This window comes from Scomber scombrus, chromosome 18 (assembly GCF_963691925.1).
Source record: "Scomber scombrus chromosome 18, fScoSco1.1, whole genome shotgun sequence".
In the NCBI taxonomy this organism is placed as follows: Eukaryota; Metazoa; Chordata; class Actinopteri; order Scombriformes; family Scombridae; genus Scomber; species Scomber scombrus.
The window spans coordinates 10,233,803-10,254,934 of NC_084987.1; the positions used below are offsets into that span (position 1 = coordinate 10,233,803).

The window sequence follows — 21,132 nt, forward strand, 5'->3', positions numbered from 1 at the left end:
AAAACCTGAAAGGTAATTCAGCACTGTGCTCTCTACATGTTGATCCTGTGTATTATGATATTTACAGCAGAAAATATAAAACCTGGAAAACAGAGTGGTAATGCTTGTACTAATTAGCTGTGCTGAAATAGTTACCGCTTTGTGGCTGTACTTGTTGCAATCTGAATGAAATTTAAATCTACAGTGTATTACAAAAGGGAGTTTTCATCCAAGGTTTGAGGAATTCAAAACCGTATGATGCTGATAAATTCTATATAATCTGTGGTGGGCCATCTGCAGAAAAGGTCTGTTTTAACTGGGAAAGAGCTTCTGGTGCAACTCTGCTCCTACAAAGCATATTTATACAGTATTGTGTACTCTACTAATCTGCAACAGCAAATGTGTTTAGCAAGAAATGTATTTTGCAGCTGAAATAATTTTTTTTTCCCTCCATCTTTATAATGAGAAAACGTTTTAATTAACAAATAAAATAAATTTGACAATACATACAACTATAAAGCATGATTACATTCATAAATTCATTCATAGTTATGTTTAGACATTAAAGCACTCAGGAAAACACTGCGATCTTTATTAGATATTGGAAAAGGATGTGTTTTTCAATGTCAAACCTTAACACACACAGGACATGGAGTACTTAGACCATTTCACTTAAAACTGCAACTGTGAGACAACATTTTGTTTCAATCCATACAGTAGATGTTGAGATATTCAACTGTAAAAGTGACAAATTCAACCTGGTGGTGGTGCTAAAGGAAATATAAGGGGATTGCAGTCATTTCTGAGTGTGTAATGGAATATTTAAAAAAAAAGAAAATTATTTCTTACAAGAAAACTAAATAAATTAAAATTATTTTCATGTGAAGAAAATTTTAATTTGAGAAAAAAAGTTATGTGCTCCATAGATTTATTTTCATGTTTACTACTATCCATAAATTGTAAGCTTTTCCAGTCAATTTTACTCACTTACCCTCTCAATTTCTCCAATCTGTGTGCTTGCAGGTTTTCCTGTGTACTCGCTCAACTTTACACAGTCTTACAGTGTGCCACAATTCCAGCCAGTTAGAAAATTGCAGTGAGCAATTTCTGATTGGTTGTTTTGTCTCCAATCTGACTACGCCACTAAATAGTGTTGTAATATCTGGCAGAACTTTGCTCGCCATTTATCAAGACAAATGGGTTGCAAACATATATATTATAGTGGGAAAATTCATAAAATGATGTATCCAAAATCGTATAAAATAATTCAGTGTGGGTGTGGTGTGCCTGCTTCCCTCTTCCAGTGCTTCCCTAGTAACAAAACAGCCGATAAGAAATTACTCACTCCAGTGTTCAGATTGGCTTGAACTGTGGCACACTGTAACACTCTGTCAAGTTGAGCGAGCATGCAGGCAAACCTGAGAGTGCACAGTGTAGAGATGTTGAGATAGAAAGACAGACATTGTGAGCGAGTGACTGAGGGTTTGTGAGCACACAACAGGGATAGAGGGATTGAGAGAGGGTAAATGAGTATAACTGAGTGAAAGATGTTATGATTATGCTTTTATGTGAATATTGGCCAAGACACAACACATTTAATGGGGACAAAATAGAGTTTTTTTTCAAATTAAAATTGCCAAAAATCTTTTTCTGTGCTCAAATGTCCCTATATACACTCAGGAATGAGGCACAAATATAACTCCATCATCAAGTCAGTCGATTAGGTAGTTGTTAAGATATTTCAGTCCAAACCATAGTGGCAGAGCAACCTTACCAATTACGACCAGTTAACATAATCCTGTTGGGAAATACATCTTCCTCGAAATATATTCAGCATGTAATGTCTAGGAGACAGTGCTGTGTAGTGCCAATGTCTGGTTTGTCAATGAAGACATCACTTTGTAAGGGTGTCTTTATTTTGAGATACAACTAGTTTGAATACTGAATCCTACAAGACAAAATAACTAACTTCTGGATTCTCCTTTGAAATGCTTCTCTTTAGAAACCGATTGAACCATTTTCCACTGAATAAATGTATTTAAATATATGCATGAATACATACATACAGTACATACAAGAGGCCAATAACAATATTAATAGAACATTTCAAGTGACCAGTGTGTAAGATTTAGTGTCATTTAATGGAACAAACTTGGCAGAAATGGAAGTATGTTGTGGGGTTTTTTTTTACCTTATAATGAGCCCTTAACAATGAGCCATAGAGAGTGGGTCCTCTTTCACGGTGCCTGCATGTTGCACTGCCATGTTTCTACAAAAGCCCAGAACAGACAAACCAAACACTGCACAGGGAGTGGGAGGGCAGGGTATTTCAGTTGGCTGCAATCTCCAACCTGACCACTAGTACCCCTTTTCCACTGAGCTGGAGCTAGAGCTTGCTGGGAGCTAGAGCTTGACTAAGCTCCTGCTCTTTGCTTTTCTACCGCCAAAGCTCCAGGCCCGAGCCTCAGAACGGGAGCCAGAGCGAGCACCAAGTCTTTGCTGGTCTAAAGCAAGACCCGATTACGTCAGCGGACTGGGGGCGTGGTTATGTGAGCAGGACTCAAGAATGAGATAAAGTCATATTTAGGCAGAAATAACCTTTCAGTAACTGTATTTGGCCTCCAATCAATTTTTGGCAGGTGAAAATGCCTTATTTTGTGTTATAATGGTCCTTTAAAAGAGTTCCAAACTGTCCTGTGAGCTCTAGTGTTTATATTATGAAGCTTATGAATGAGATCAAGTCATAGGCAGAAGTCAGCTTTCAGTAACTGTATTTGGCCTTTAATCAATTTTTGGCAGGTGAAAACTGTTCGTTATTTTATAGGCGTATGTAACCCTCCCATAAATCATGTCTTTTATAGTCTTGTCTCCAAATAGTAGGCATAAACAATAATATTAGATATAAAACACATCCCAACATGGGAATCAAATACTACATAGGGCCCAGATCAGATAAAAAACAACGCAGAGTCACGAGGATAATTGCAAAAGTGATAATTTCTTTACTGAACACACACCCATAAATCACATTCATTATAGTCTAATTTATAATTGCGGACGTACAGTTGTATGTAAATGCATATTATGACCGTTTTAGCGCTACCGCTCAACAGACTGCTGTGCGTGCTCCCGCGGCCAGAAATCAGATTCTGGCAGACGATCACATTTTGGCGCGACACCGTTCCTGTATTTCTATGTAGGCTTGCAAACATATGAACAGCACTTGCATCGCGGCCGCAATTTCATCCATCTTCGTCGTCTTCTCCTCCTTCTTTGTTGTCTTTTGTTTTCTTCTTCTCCTTCTTTGTTTTCTTCTTCTTCTTCGTTTCCGGCGGGCTAGATGCCTTGCGGCATGTTGCTGCCTCTCACTGGTGAATCATGGAAGTGCTTCAAAGGCGCACGCTGGCTACGTTATACAGTGACGTAATCGCGTGGCTCCTTGCCAGCTCCTTGCCGGTAGAAACACAACAGGTTCGTAAGAGTTGCTCGGGTTAACACCAACTGAGCACTCGCTGTAGCACCAGCTCCCTGCAAGCTCTAGCTCCAGCTCAGTGGAAAAGGGGTATAGGTGACACAAAATCCTACACACTGGTCCTTTAATAATTTTACATTTAAGAATAAACAGGCACTTACTCGTCCTCCACCATTATACTTAAACATCAGCTGCATGTTGGTTAATCTCTTCATGTGTGTGATGTAGATAAGTGCTTCATATTTTGTTCGACAGGATGGACAGGAATAACATGGAAGCGTAGGCCTACAGCTCAGTATGCTGATTTACACTGTGTGAAAGGAACAGCAGGAGCTTGAACTACTCTTCTTGGCTGTAGGATATAATGAGTAATTTTCCTGTGCCATGCTTGCATCTAAAGAGATTCTCAAACAAGAAATAAACATGATTGCTACGGTGGTAACTGGAACCTCAGAGCTCCATGATGCTTGGGAGTTTAATCAAGTAGAAAGAGGGTGGGCAATGAGAAAGACCTGAGTGAAGCGGTCCACTCTCTAGACAGCACAGGGGTATGCTGCTAATTAAAAAGTTTAATTCCACAACTGCAGCACTGGCATCAGAGCACTCAGAGGTGCGTCCTTGTGAGTCTTGGCGCCGTCTTATCAGGCGTAGGCAGATTCTGCCATGTTGGGAAGGCACGGGACAGGGAGGCACTGCAGCAGCACAGAGGCCCAGCTGAAAGGGATGGCATCCTGCCTACTCGTGGATCTGGCCCACCTTGCTCTTTCCCTTCTCCCCACTGAGAGGAGTCACGGGCTCCCAGTCAGGTGGCAAGAGTCAGGGGCTAAGCTGCCCATGGAGCAGCTGAGAGTGGGAAAGCAGGGCTAAACAAGGGATAAACGCTGGATTTAGACTTTCTGCTGCTAGGCTCGGCAGTGGATCCTTGTCTCCATTACACAATTCCTGTCACCGGGTCCTGTCTTACGACCAGAGGTTGCCGGTACACTAAAGCCGGTGCTGCAGTACATACTGTTATTTCAAAGTCCCATGGCAGCTGAATCATGCATGATATACTGATGCTGCCACCATGAATAGACTTTAATACTTCAAAAAAGAGAGGTGAATTTTTCACACTTTTTTCTCTTGAGGAGATGAGTTAACCCACTCTATTATATAGCCATATATGAGGTAAAAGTTTTTGTAGCTGTGTAGAATCTATTGATTAGAACACATGACATCGTGCACACAGATAAAAGTCTGTGAAAATTGCAAGGTTCATTCTGTGATAGCCCTTTAAAAGACCACATCTTGTGAAGCAACAAGAAAAAATGAACTAGTAATACTGCCTTGTGTGTATGTCTCCACCAGTCAAGTTGCAGTTTTGTATCCATTTCTGTCCAGACTCATATATTTGTGGTAAAGACTTACCACAGGAAGGAGTTTTATAAAAGGTATTAAGTGCATTTTCCTTGTATGTGTTCACATGCTTTGTTAATAAAGCTGATTCTGACAGAGCACAAAGTTGTAGCCATGACAGTACACAATGCTTCAGATTTGGACGTTGCTGCAAAAAAGCTACACATTTGATTGTTGATGCTTCACACATATCTTCAACCCAGCAGCACAGAAGATCTATACAATCACCACAGCTTCAAGGTGAGCACCTGAGATACTCAGTATGTGACCAAATGTGAAACATGTTCACTATCTCCCCTTCTGTTCCTGAGTTATGGTGTTGAATGGCCAGATAAGTGTTTTTGCAGAACATTATGATGTCATTATCATGTTGACCTTTGACTTTTTGAGATATAAAATGTCATCACTTCATCATTGTATCCTTTACGACATATGTGTGAAACGTTGGCATAATTAGCATATGAATTCTTGAGTAATGGCCAAAAACGTGTTTTGGGAGCTCACATTGACCTTAAACCTTTGACCTTTGACCTTTGACCACCAAATTATAATATGTTCATTCTTCAGTCCAACTGGATGTTTGTGCCAAATTTGAAGAAATTCCCTCAAGGCATTCCTGAAATATCTTGTTCATGAGAATGGGATGGAAGGACAGACGGAAAATCCAAAATCATTAAATAAAAACATTAAAATAAAAAGTGCAACAAAAGTAAAATAGTTTCAGAGTATGTTGGAATAAAAAACAATGACTACTGGGACTAATCACTACAGAGCTGGAAGCTATTGCTGACTCATTTCTCAGCACAGGGATGCAGCCCCTGAAAGGGTAACAACACCGCTCCAAAAGATTTATAGGCACATCCCCTCAGCTTTTATTGCATAGGGGGTTAAAGTGACATTTTAATAACACAGAGATATTAGAGCTTGGCAACTGTGAACCAGAATCAAGGTTCTGGTTCACAGTTGCCTGATTTATCTTACATATAAATATTGCCAAGATGAGACAAAGTACATTATAGAGAACCGTTATGCACATGCTTGATCAGAGATATCTAATCTCTTCAGATTGGATTTTACTGCAGTTACTGCAAATCTCCCTTTTTTAATTTTTGATCCATTAATGTTGGTAATTCAAGGTTCAGGATGTTGTGTAGCCTGATGTCATGCAGCTACTTCAAACTAAAGTTGCTCAGATTATGACCTGCTGCTGCTGAGTCTTTTTCTACATCAAATATGCTTTTAATTTAATGCTGCCAAGTCCAGACTGTGCAGCTATGATTTTGATAAATGATGTATTCACCCCATAAACACTCGCTCTGCAATAAATCAGATCTTTTTACATTGGGTCAAATCCAGGATGTTATAGTGAAACTCACGGAAGTCACATAAGGATGTAGATGTGGTGTGTTAGGAGTGATAAGTTATTCAGGTTAGATACCCGGCTGGTTTTATATGCAGGAAATGTTTCTTCATACCTGACTGTATTGTCTGTTCTGCTTCTAGCTGCTGTTATCTTGGAGAGCCTTATGTATATCCTGTTAGATGTTATATTGACAAACGTTATGAGGGAAAGATGATTTATAGCCTTTAGGAAATGATTGTGTGGACTGGACATAAGTGGCTTGTTGTTACAGATTAAATTGACAGACTACTCATTTTATTGTATTTGGAAAACAGTTTTATTTGAAGCTAAGAATGTGTTAATCTGTGTTTGATATGGAGTAGATGTTCGGGGTGTTTATTCCCCTTCAGTATTTATTTATCCACCTGGTACACAATCCAATACAACAATACACATTTTTCTAACGGTCTAATTTGCTGTGATTCAAAGATTATTTGGTAGGATTCAATCAGATAATTTTCCATTATTCTGTTGTGTGTAACTCTTTTCAATCAGCAACAAAGGTGGTGTCACCAGTGTATTTAACATAATAGTTGCGTTTTTTGTTGAGATTTCAGACTGCATTGTACAAGGTGGAGTCTGACTTCTCTCCTCGTGGGATTGTTTTCAGGAATTGGATGGCTGAAAGTACTGTATGTTTCTGGAAATCCTAAGAGAGTGATGGCTTACACACACACACACACACACACACACACACACACACACACAAACACCCACACATACACACACACACACACACACACACACACACAAACACACACACACAAACACACATGTGTCTTTTATCCTTGTGAGGACACATATTGACATAATGCATTCCCTAGCCCCTTACCCTAACCTTAAACTTCACAACTATGCCTAAGCCGAACCTTCACCCTAAACCCAATGCTAACCTGAACCTTTGCCTTTGAAGTTGCGAGGACCGACCAAAATGTCCTCACAATACAGAAATGTCCTAACAATGCTGGTTTTCAACTGATATACGTTCTCTCAAAGATAGAAAGATATGCACGCACACACACAAACACAAACACACCAGAGGCACAGGGGCACAGAGACAGAGTTACTTGAAATTTGCCCAAGATCGGTGTTTCACAGCTGTATCGATTTTTGATGAATTTCACAGAGAATGTGGTTCAAATCTGTGGTTCTGTCGATGCAGCTGTATCTCTGACTCTTGCATCGATTTTTCGATACGTATCAGTTCAACTCTGCACCTCTAGTAGATATAAATACTGAAGTTAGAACAGCAACACATATATAAAATGCACATTCATACTTCAACACAGAGTTACTTGATAATGAATTTATTACATATCTCCATTGTTACATTGAAAAACCTCAACACAATTCCTCTAGACTAGGTTTTATCAGTGTGAAAAAAGCCATTCTTACTCCTTGTGAAAAGACTGATATACCTGCTCCCACTTTGCTGACTGTCCAGTTCACACTTCAATGCAGAGCAGAATTCCATTGAGCCTCGGTAGATGAGAAACCTGAAGCCTCCTGCTGTATTATTTGATCTGGTCACACATGCTTTTCAACTGGAATTAATCTAAAACGGACAATCTTACATTTTTCAAAATTGTGTTCTTTTTAACAGTGTAGTATACTTTTATTGCTGCTGTTAATCTGCTGCTTAACTCAAACCTTGAAGTGCTTGAAGTAGGCTACATGTATATATTTTCTTTTTTGGAAGGTAATACTTTTAACCATGATCATAAATCAGAAAAATACCCACCTTGTCAAGAAGATTCCTTTATAATTGATCATACCATGTTTTCTTCTACCTGTCTCCAATGATCATTAATGCACAACATGACTTGTTGGATAGAAGAACATTCTTATGATTATTTTTTGTTATTTTTAGATTCTTGCTCTGGCAGTTTCTCCATTCAAACTGTATTTGTTAACGCTAAAGTAAACATTATTTGTCTGGCATTTTGCAAAATTGCCATCAGCCTCACTAATAAGCCCTCATTAGGACGGTATTTAATTTGTGTGCATTTCTGCTGAGAGTGCTTACCGACAGCAGGCATAAATCTTCACGTATGATCAATAATCAATGAGATTCTTTAGCGCAATTTATGAGGCACATTATCTCTCTACTAAAGTATATGAACACTGGTGCAGAGCTGAAGCAACATTTGTTGTAATGGTCATAATACATCAAACATTTCCTATTCGGGGATGGGCATTTGCACCAGGTTGAGGCATACTCGAGAGAATAAATAAGTTAAATCCTTGTGGTGGTGGCTCATCCTCTTTACTCAGAAATAGAGGCAACATTAGAAGCGCCAATTGGCTGATGAAAGTCCACTGTGTACGGTAATGATGGCACTACATTGCTAATTGCTTGTTCAAGTAAGCCCAAAACACACTGGAGAAACTGTCCAAGAGTACTAAAAACAGGAAAGCAGCACCAATCACCAATCTGGGCCTGTCTTTGGAGGCTCATACCAGAACCGCACTAAACTTGGAAATCCTGATATGAATTTAAGATGTGTTCTGAATTTCTGCAGAAATGTTTGTGGACATAGACAAGATCTTACTAGATGCTAAAACTGGGTTTGTGCAACACTCAGAAGTGATCACTATCAGAAAACATACATGACACAGTTTTTACTTGTTTAAATTTCAGAAAAAAATTGTTTTGACATTATAATTTCTATTGGTGTGCACATCCTTTCCAGGAATGGGAAATACAATGGATTACTAATGGTGTTTAATCTTAATAGTTTGATACACTTTGAAAGTGTAATTTTACTTACAAAATTGACAGCAGCTAAAGGTGTCAGTAATGTGTCATTTTAAATTAAGTAAGTACTACTGTATTGCGATTTCAGGAAGCATTGCCTAATGTTTGTCAGAAACCCTTCACACAAGTTTGATCAATGTCTAAACAATCTCTTTTTTCAGTAATCTCACCTCTATTAATTGTGTTCAATTTATCTTGTCCACCAAGTTGAGATTGCATAAAACTGTGACTTAGTTCACAATCTTGTCTGCATTCGCTCACACTTGCCAGAAAATGTCTGAGTTGTGATCTTGAGAAAACAAATGGTTCTTCTTTTTTTTCCATACAATTCAAAACTTGATAAACGGCAGTCATAGGTCTAGTCCTCTATATGTAACAGACGTATAGCTCCTCACATTAAGAACTGACATGTTGCTGCCTGTATTGACTTCAGAGAGAGTCTGGCAGTAGCTTTTACCTCCCAACACAGCAACTGTGGTATAGGAGGAGTGTGTGTGGTTACTACCCAAATATAACGACTTTTTTCCCCCACAACTGCTGCAGACGTTTGAACATGTAAAACATTTTCCACTGCCGTTAGCCAGTCAGGATAATGACAACATCCTCGGAGGAGCTGATTCTATATGATACTTTGTGAAAAGCATGTAAAGATGCCAAAAAAAAGGATTTACTATACAGCTCCTACTTTACCACGAGGTGATTTTTTTTTATTTTAATGAGGTGTCCAAAGTAGAAAGGGAGCAGATAAATGTTTAAGATGAAACTGGAAAGTGGCATAAACTCATGTTGTGTGTTCACATTTCTTAATTTAACATTCAAATCTGTTTACTGTATAATTACCGGATTCAATGCTAGTCACGACCTTCGGTGAACCACTTGCCACTGCAGGATCAACAGCTCCAGGCAAGCCTGAATTCATCCACACTATATATCCTCACCTCATGGCAGGTTCTTTAATTCACAGCACAGAGCTCAATGTTAAGACTATGTTTTCTTTCCTCTAGAGCATCACACAAAGTAACACGGTAACGGAAAAAGTAATCCCCAAAACACACACAGACAAGAAAAACCTCAATACTTCATACCATGCACACTCACACACACATACGCACACACAACACACACTCTACAGATCGCTAAACATGAGTATATGTAGGATAAACTGTAAAGGCTATCACCAGTCAAAAAAATAAAAAAAGGTTGAGTTTACAACATGTAAGCACTTAGATGCTGCCTTTGGGTTATATTCCCTATATTTTATTTATCATATCCATCAAAAATGTGGAGCAGGTGTTATTAAGACAGTTCCAAATGCATGAATCACATTTTATGAGATTACGGGTCTCATTCAACTATACCAATGTCAAATGGTTGCAAACATCTGTAACTGATCATAATTCCTCTTCCATTAAGTGCACATTAGCCTGAGCATCACAGACAGAGAAGAGAGATGCAGTATAATGCATCATTTAGAAACAAACAAACAAACGTGATCTGAATGAATGCATTTTAAATCAGTATCTGGTATGAGGATTTGAAAATAAAAACCTTTCCCATGTTGTACCATATTTTATGTTTCACACTGACCATTAAAACAAGCAGAAATCTTTCCTTAGTGTATCCACCTCATTATTGCAAAACCCATATTGCCTGTATATTTCTCTCCTCCCTGAACGCACCACTCTAAGGTGAACATTATACACGGGACAATGACATATATAAAATTAAGGTTCCTTCAGGGATTTTTTTGCCTCAGGGGGCCCTAAAAAACACAAGCACACTTATTATTATTTATCTAAGCACGTCATCTTCCTGTCTAATGAGCCTTTCGCCGTAAGCGTAATGAAACAGCTTGCATTAACACAGGCTAAATGAGCAGCCGAGAGCTCCCATGTCTATGCAGCAAGATGAAAGCAGATGCTCCGCAACCCAAACACCAGCGTAACAGACCGGGTTCTACGGAGAAACAGAAGGGACTTTGAGTCAGCGTCATTCTCATCAGCTCATTGACTCCATTAGAAAATCTTGAATTCCTCTGGTCAAACATCATTATGAGAGAACAACACCTAACTGAGCCATGACCAACTGGCCATGATGAACCCTCAAATTGATTTTTCTCACATAAACACGGCAATGATAAACAGGTTCTTCTCTGCCTAATAAACCTGGACTCAAAGTGAATGTCACCATCACACAGATGAAAGGTGGTGTAAACAATTCCCACCAGGGCCAGTTGCAAAGCGGAGACAAAGGGTAAAATGCAGCACTTACATAACATACATTTACATGTTAGATTATATACTATCAAAACATATGTCATTTAGGTGAAGGAAGTGTTTCGGTAATTGATGGCTTTGAGTGTATTCTTGAGAAACAAGAGAGGATACTGTGACTTCTACACAAGAAAAAAAAACTTTATACCTTCTCCCTTCTATATGAAATACATCTTTCATGCATTCACATGATGTATTGCAATGTATTGTTAAAAACATGTCATTTTCTGCCTTAATCTATGGCTGCATGTATTTGTAATAGGTTTGTAAAGAAAACTAAAACCTTCATCAGGAATAAACTGAATAAGAGGCATACTCTGGTATTCAATGTCAAAAAAATTAATAAATAAAATGTTATTTCTCAAAATGCATAGATTGTTTATTATGGGTGTCATATGATTATTCTCTCACAGTGTGTGTAGATGATTTGTGTATTTCATGTCTGCCCGTGGATAGATGAACCACACCAAAGCACACACCCTTCTGTTAAAATAAACTAAAATACATTCTGTGAATTAAAATTGTGATTTTGAAATAAAAAAGGTTAAATGGAACAAAACAACACAAAATCCATCTTTTAAAAAAAGCTTAGAAATAATCATAATCTACTCAGAAATACTTCTTTGAGTGTCTTTGTGCATCTTATGTTTGTACACATGAGTGTTGTGTGATGCTGTCTAGTCAACTCACTGTGTGTTACAGTACATCTCTTGACATATGACTGACAGACAGGACTGTGCCAGAGTGTGATTTTCATCAGTGGGGTTCAATATATAATATGATAAATACACACCTTATAATTAAAAAAAAAGAAGAGAAAAAAGATATGGGCTTAAGTAAAAAACTGTCCAACTACAAAGTGTACATGTTGTTTTATATACTATATACTTTATACAGAGGATTAATACAAGAGGAGTTAAATACAGTCTTCTTTTTATGTATAAGACATTAACTATAAATCACTGTAACCACCAACATTTTTAGATTTATTTTCTTTTTGAATACATTTCCCCACAATTTATTTGAAAAGGAAGCTATTGCCATTCCTGTCACTACTGTTTGAAAAAGAAGAATAAAAATCAATTTGCAAAGATTTGAAACAGGCTTGAATAAGGTAACCCCTCACAGTGAACAGATGTTATTGGATTAGTGATGTAGCTGAAAGTATAGGTTGACTTGAAAAGTTTTCATCGCCATGCAACGCATTAACTTTAACAACCATGAGCGCAGAAATAATAATCACTGTGATAGATTAGACGCCTAAAACAGGTTTTAAATATCTTTGAAGCTAATTTACAAACCTTATTAAAATAAAAAACTACATTCGGAAATCAGAAATATCATTTTATGCGTTAAGACATTGTAAAAAGGAAACCTTATGTATGCACACTGTGTAATAACTGTAGGGCTAAAACATGCAACACAATGACACGGTCTTTATAGGAAAACAACAACTAGAAAATAACTCACCTGTACCAGTCCAGCCCCTTCTCGTAGTTCCTATCAAAGAAATGTGGCTCATTCCCCACGGCTCTGACGTCCGGGTGCACCCTGAGAGCCTCCAGCAGGGCTCTAGTCCCCCCTTTCTTCACCCCGATGATGATGGCTTGGGGAAGTTTCTTCTCTCCATAATCCGAGGTGCAGTTCACCCTGAGTTCGCTGTCCGTGGTGCTGAATTCCTGGTGCTCCCTCTCCAGCGCGCTGGTGTGATACGCCGCCGCCGATTTAGTTGGAGACGCCTGAGTCCTAATCCATTCCACTGTCCTTTGTTCGGCCTCAGCATGATCCTTTACGGTGGAAATCGCTGTGGTTCTCTCGGCCTCGGTGAATTCGGTTAAGCCCTGGGAAGCGGAATAAAGTTTCTCCCTCAATGTCACAAAAGTTGTCTCCTCCGTCACTAGCCCCCCTTGATACGCGTAGTTCTCTTGCAGAGGGAACTGCAGCGAGTTGTAGCAGCTCATCAAGCTATAGAACAAGTAGGTGACAGAGAGGGAGAGGGTGAACATGAATAAGATTTTCCGGGGCACTTTAGAGGTGAAAACCGAAGTGCTGGACCAAAATGCCATCTCTGATAGCAGTGATCCTCTCAAAGAAGTGGCCAGACATGTTTCCACCCCGAGTCTTGCATGGACAAAATCAACAGCAATAATCAGTCACTATCAGCGCTGCTCCAGCTGAAAAAGCGTGAAGCTGGACCAAACCAACCTAATCCATCCAAATCGCATGTTTATAAGGATAGCGGGGAAATAGATCGTTAAAATTCCGGAAGAATATCGCGTCCCTTTTCTTGAGTATCGATTTCTTATTCCAAGGCTGACAGACAATGTCACAATTTATTGGACTGAACTTGCAGATTTGAGAGGCTGGAGGTCTGGCGTCCTTCCAAATGAGCAGCCTGGCTTCAACTGGATAGAGTATGATGGACGAAATCCAGGCATTTTATGAAGAGGGAGGGAAAAGAAGAAAAGAAAACGAACAGCAGAGTGCTTAAAGTAGGCTTCTTCTCATCAGCCGCTCAGCCCCAAGTCCAGTCCAGTCTGCGAAGCAAGAGTAGATTCACATCCATCCAGAAGAGCTTCAAATCCATTGAATCTTTCCAATTAGAAACGGATCCTCAACGTTTCTTTCTGTTTACTTTGTGTTGTAGAAAGTCGACAGCCTTTGCGCACATTCATTCACTCTTCCCACTGACTGCAAGAGGTGCTGCTCGCAGTCCTTGCGCCTTTTCAGATTGGTAGGATCCTACAATGTGTGCATCGGCTGGGTGAGCTCATCTGAACTGAAGCACTGTGGAGCCTCACAGCACAACTAATGTGTACACCCACTTTTTCCTTTATCCGTGCACAACTAGGGCCATAAACGTCAGATTTCCTTATCTGACACAGTTGTGTGCAAAACTGCTTCTCCTCATTTCCGTGACTACTTACAGAAATGGGAATTGCTGTGCTAAAATATGTGAGAGCTCATTACATCGGTGAATTGTTACATATTGTATAATGTTCCCAATAAAACTCCATCTCAGAAAGATTATTCTGATAGAGATTATTTTACAGAAAGCTCATGTCTGCACCCTGCTGGTTTTCTATGGAGCATCACATAAGTCAATTTACACAGAATACAGGAGGGGAAAAAAATAAGTTTATCCTGATAAATGTAAGAGCAGGTTGTGTGAATCAAACTGGATGATGAGCAACAGTGTGTTGTAAATTAAAACGATGAGTCACGGGGGTGTCATTTCTCCTCTACACATTTATAAAAGCAAGGGAACACATGCATTGTGTTCTGCATTATGCTGAGGACGAGGATGCTGCTGTTTTGGCATATTATACACTGAATGTATTATACATGGATGCATTCTATAATTACTGATGAGAATATTCACTAGACCTTAACTTGTACACATTGTAGCCGCAATATGAGGATTTAAAATTGCATGCCACTGCAACGTCTCCCTGTATTAGAGAATCTCATTCATTACACACCTCAACACACCAGGAAAGCCAGCATCACACTAAGTACTGGTTCACAAATAATTAGCCATGCCTGACTCTCAAAGCAGCGAGCCAATGTTATATTTACACCTCTGTGTTTGAAGTATAGAACATATTTATATGTGCATGTAATGAACTCAACATGCAAACCAGGGGTGAAACAGTCATTTTATTATAGTGTTGCACTGTTAATAAGGAACAACAAAGTGTTTTTGCATTCAAGTCAGAGTATTTACACATACTCAAATCATCTGTCAACCTCATCAGTAGAGAAACACAAAGTCAAGGTTTTGTTACCCAGTAGGGTAGCTACTGCAGGTGCTTTCTAAACTTGAAGAAATACTGAGATTTATTGTTCTCAAGTAAACTTGTAGACAGTTATGATTATTTTATACAGGGCCGCCCTTTCAATAAGTCAGTAATATTTTCTTATTGCCAAATATAAGTTTTCTCCTTAAAAGTGAGATGCAACTGTCTCAAACAGTGTTATTAGTTTCCATGTCTGTCTTTGTTGGTGAAATTTGACTCAAAAGGCAAACTGCATTAAGAATGTCTATTCTGATGTTAGTTCCAACTTTATGTCCTAATCAATATCCAATATCATCTTTTTGGCAAAGCGTAAGCCTGTACGTAAATGACACAGGTGAGGGGGTGAGGGGGAGGAAAGCATGGACAAGTGTTTGAAGCACAATGATTACTGGGTGTTTGGCAGTCAAGAGAGCGTAGGAGAACTCAATAGGTTTGTTGAAATTGTTGTACTCACAAATTGCCACTGGAGAAGCCGAGAGCTCTCTAACGCAAACTGCCCTGTTTGTAAATTCAGACTTCCTACCTGTCTAAGAGTCACCCTGTCAGAGATTTCTGAGCATGCTCAGACGCTCAGAGCAGAATGTGTCAGTGTTAACAGTACAAGTGAAGTGGTATTAAGACGACTTCCACTGCTCAACGCTGATGATAAATTATTATCAGAGCACAAGAGAAATATATTGACTCGTTTTATTTTCCCTTTGTTGTGTCTGTTATCTGAGCCATTCATAAATCGCTCAGATGTTGTCTGTCCCCGCGGAGGCTGAATGCTAAGATTGTGTCTATTTGCATTTACAAATAAGCAGTCACTCAGGATAAAATGGAGTTTACTGAAGTTAAGTTTGAGTCCAAGCAGCTGCTCTGTTACAAAGAGAACATTGGTTGTGTCAGAAGGCTAATATTAAATATGCATGGTCTACCTCACCAGCGGGCATCAGGTCTTCACAGGATTTAAAAGAGCAATGTTTTCCCAGTGCAAGTCAACATTAATGTATTCACTCCAGGAGATCCTTTTGTTTCATGAAGCCATGGCACAGGCTAACTACACAATAACATCACAATTTACCAGCACACACTCACAGAAGTATACATCATGATGAGATTCTGAGCCACAGAGAACATAGTGACCCTCTCTGCTGCTTGCATTAACATTCACCTCATGTCTAGATTGTATTCAGATATGAATTATCCATACTACATTTACACCTGGAATTAAAAATCTGTCTCAGCTATCCAATGTGTCTGCAGCTCCACTGCAATTATGATTTTCAGTCCTAACAATATTCACTCAGAGTGCAAAATGCAAAATGATTCATCAGATTTGTTATAAATATCATCAAAAAGGCGTAAGAGGAGTTTGGAGTAGTATATTTTATACACATACAGCACATGTGGTCCACCAAGTTTAAATACACTCTACTGAGCTATCAGCCTTTGTTTTTCCCCTGTTTGAATATGTAAAAGAAAACAAATTAAATCCACTGAATTCAATAAGAATACCACTGACAAAACAATATCAAAAACAAAACATTCTTAATGTTTATACAAAAAAGGTCTTACATAACATTTCTGTGTATATGCCGATAATGACAGAGCAGTTTTTTCAGGGTTCTTAGTATCTTTTAAAATCAAAACTACAGCCTGGAGGCAGTTAGCAGAGACAAGGTTAAAGACTTAACTGCATCTCATACAACACCTGTCACCTGGTCTATGTTAAAGTGAAGCAGTGACAGAGCCTCCAGTGTCTGCTTTAGCAAAACAAGGTGCAACACTTTAGAGACTATTTTATACCAAAACCCCAAAGTCTATAAAACAATCCCTGTCCAAATCTGTCAGGCAGGGCACACGTGGAGTTCCTGTGCTGTCAATGCAAAATACATCAGACCCCTGGCACTTTCTCAATATAGTTGCAGCTCAGGAGCGGCTGCATCACCTTTATATTTGGGTCCTCTAATATGAAATGACCTGATTCTGAACTCTGCCACCGTCTGAGCCTGTCTGGTGGAGCCGAGATGAACGGCTACTGTGAGGAGGTTTTGGCAGGTACAGCCGTCCGGAGTGTTACTGTGCTCAGTGTAATTTAAGTCGGAGTCTGCAGCCAGACCGGCAGAACCCCACCCTGTTGTTCCACTTGGGATGACACCAGCAGAGATGGTTTATCGGGCTGCAATTAGACAGGAGATGAGACAACCTGTCATACTGTCCTAGAAAATTACAAAAGGGACTTAACAAAGATAGAATAACTTCCTCTGAGGCCCCACATGCAATAAATTCCACACATTATGTTATATTAAAGCAGTATTTACAGGATATGCAAACACTTACATTTTTATAAAATATATTTATCTAAAGTAAAAAGAATGTTAATACATCAACCTGGGAAACACACGATGCTCAGTAGGGTGGTGACTCAACCTTTTGTTTGTATTTAATGAAGACAACACAATTCTTGAGGAAAATGCCTCTGAGTGATACTTGAAGGCATTTTTCTTATGAATTCCTTTGAAGAATTTCTAGGCAGTGAGATTGGAAAAATACAGATTATATCAACAGTAGACTGTGGGTAGATGTTATAAAATAGATATTGAAATTATAAATGAGCATCATGTGGCACAGAATGTTGCTACTGTAACAACAAAGACTTTCCACTGAAATTTCTACAACCAGGAATGTCACATTTATTGCGATAAACCACCTTTATGTACATCCTACCGCCCAAAGAGAGATGTGAGACTCCCATGCTTTATTTCTGGGCCTGGCAAATCCATTTGGATCAGTATCACACAAACCTCTGTGGGAAGCATTTGGTTTCATTCGCATACCAAATCAGAAATCTGGTTAATGCCTGTGTGAAGGCAAGCTGAACAACAAAATGGGCAAAGCAAAGACACAAATTCCGTGCATCCAGAGACCTGAAGCCTGCAGCCATGCATATAAACAAAACCTGGGATGTACAAACACAAGCAGAACGTGCAAATATGTGACCCGTTCTGTAGCTTTACATGACGGGTATGTACATTTTGATGGGAATTTGGGTGTGTTAGATGACAGCAATCCACTTTATAGTGGACATGCTAAAAATATTGTGGGTTTTTTGTGTTCATATTTATAGTGCTTCAAAAATATTAAACCCATTTATCTTAGATGGTGGATGACCATTTATTAGGTGAAGAGAAATACTGACTAGTAATCCCTTGTTTGTGTCTCCTCTAGACACATTATAAACAGAAGATAAAACCTGTTAATAAAGCTGTAATATCAATGTACAGATGGAGAGTTTTGAGTTGTTGTTGGACTAGAGTTACATTCAGCACTTTGAACCCTTAACTGAAAGCTACAAGCCAGGATTTTGCAGTATTCTTAGGTTATCGCCTGCTTGGAAAACAAAATGATGACCTGATCTAAAGATTATCTCACTATGAACAAGTCTTCTTTTTCCATCAGGCCTATCCCCAAGCACCCTGTGGAATTTGGACACATCTTGATTCAATTAAAAGTGTCTGCTGCACACACATCCAGATGTTCAAATTTAAATTCAGATTTAGATCAGATTAGAGGCAAATTGTATAATTGAATAGGAAAATAATGTATGACATCCTGCCAATCACTGCTTTTGAAAAAAAGTTAAATGTCTGGACCCAAACTGGAATAAATTATCACAATGTGACAAAGTGGCTTTGTCACATTGTAATAATTGTTCCTGCACTGAAATAATTGTCATTTTATAATGTTTATGAGTAGGTACAGTGACTACTTTGACTCTCTTAGACAACAGCAGAATTTGGCAAGAAAACGAATGTAGACATCATGCTGACTTTTTTGGTCCTGGTTCTCAAACAAATTTAGTATAAAAGTCTTTGACAAAAAATACTGTGCTTTGACAAATTTAAACACTTCTGAGGGAAAAAAAGAACAATATTCTCTTTTGATCAGCTTCATAGTCAGCAATGGTTTTAATGTTCAGCATTGTTGGCTTTGAGTTATATGCATTTTGTTGACATAAAGTAATGTGGTGACAGAAAAACTGAAGGCCAAATAGTTGGGGATAATTGTAGGAGCTGACAGCTATTGATTCAGTTAGCTATTAAGCTTGTTTGTCTACACTGCACAATTTCACATGATCGTGGTTTATAGCAACAATCATTTGTACTGATGAGATACTTTTGTAAATTAGAAAAAAGCATCTAGATGTTTGCCCCCCGGTCTTTATTGGCCATTCATCACAAACATTCATAGCTGAGGTCCTGACGAATACTCAGATCCTTCAATAACCAAAATTGTTGCGGAGAACAGTTCTGCACAATATTCACATATTCCAGAAGTCAAATTGAATAGCCTCTGTCCTCTTGTTGTGATTCTTTAATAGATGCAAAAACTCTGAAATCCTGAGTGGGCTGGTTGCAACCAGATATGCTACTGTATCTGTCGGCCAGTTATTGTTGTAAGAAAGCTATATTGCTTTTGTTTGTTTTTTTGTTTTTTAATGGCCGAACTTGCTACCACAACTCATCAGGGTCCACTGTCAAAATCACTAATTGATGCTAGGATTGACAATATTGATTTGTTTGCTCTAAGATTACAAATCTCAGCGGAGATGACTGTTCAAGAGCTGCTTTCTTCAAAGTTCTCATTTCAAGACCAAATACATCATAATACATTGGCACAGCCTGTCCCATTTCAAAGATGACTCCAAACACGGCCAAGAAAGGCAGCCTTGTTTTTCCTGAATTTAGAGGACACTTTGCGGCCTTCAGTATCCAGCAGTCTATTGCACCCGAGTTAATTATTTAGTAGTGCACTGAGGCGGTCATTGGAAAGTAAAGAAATATCGCATAGCCATGTCATATTTACAGTAACAGATATGGACTTGTGTTGGCATTTAAGTACCACAAAGTACATCAATACTTTTGGTCTCTCGGATTGTGTCATCTGTAGATGAGGCATTTCATTCCTCCAAATGATACATTTTCATTGGGCCACAGTTTGGGATACAGCTTGTGTGTCTGTATGTCTGCTAAAGCATGAGCAGTAATGGTATTATAGAATTTGCTGTTGATCCTCATCAGGGAATCACTGGCCTTGTTTTAAAGAAGGCATTTTATGATAACAAGCCTACTCATGCACGTCCTGTTTCACCTCTGCTTTTGGTTTGTAAATATTCTCCTAAGACTATGGCAGAATGCACACTTACTGTATGTGTACTAATTGTTGAAATAAGCAAAATATTGACTAAGATAGCCAGCATACAGAAAACATAGCATAAGTATAGCAAATAAGTATGTTTTTACACCTCTACTCCCAAAACAATAAACCACACACCACATCATATTTTTATGTAAAGGGGGTCACTACTATAAAGATTGTCAGACTGTGTAATACATGAATAAAAAGTCACTATTCATTCATGTGTGCAATAATAAAACATGTATTATCTCTATTTCTGTATAACAGAAACATCAACTAGACTTTAAAGTTAATGAACTATAATCCATATGAACTATGTATTGGGACATAAATATATTCATACTATAAAGTTATGTGTATTTCTCTGCAGTTTCCTACAGGTCAAGATCACATCCTGTAAATATCAAAACTACAGTATTGAATTTCACTTGAATTTTTCAGATTGATATTGTTATTTTTTGTGTTTACTATCACAGTAGTTGCTGCACTGCAAAGTCAGAACAACAAGTCTATTAGTCGAAGGCCTAACCGAGGAGAACAGACAAATGGCCTCCGTTTTGAATGACATTCATGATTCTCATCGCACTTTGCTGCAGCTATATTGTCTCCCTTGTTTTCAAATGGCCAGAGTGTCGATGCTGAGGTGAAATGATAGATACTATCCTTTACTTGATCAATAATTCTGCTTCCCTCCACTGTTGACCAGGCTGCCACAGTGTGGACTAATTAGATGATAAAAAGTGATGGATGTGTATTCAGCTGGCCCTTAAGCGAACTCCTTTGGGCTTTGTCCCATTTCCAGCTGACCTTTTGGATCCTAACTTTATTGTACATGGATGCAGTTGTATCAATTTGTTGGATGATTGTAATGC

At 38.7% G+C, this 21,132-nt stretch overlaps 1 protein-coding gene across 1 annotated transcript in view; it reads right to left on the bottom strand.

Moving 5' to 3' along the window:
* The window catches only part of hs3st4 (heparan sulfate (glucosamine) 3-O-sulfotransferase 4), a 77,444-nt gene extending 64,099 nt beyond the window's left edge, over window positions 1–13,345 (bottom strand). Inside the window, exon 1 of the mRNA XM_062438029.1 lies at window positions 12,750–13,345. Coding sequence (XP_062294013.1) covers window positions 12,750–13,345 — 596 coding nt within the window. The remainder of the gene's footprint in view (window positions 1–12,749) is intronic.
* Between the last annotated feature and the right edge of the window lie 7,787 nt (window positions 13,346–21,132).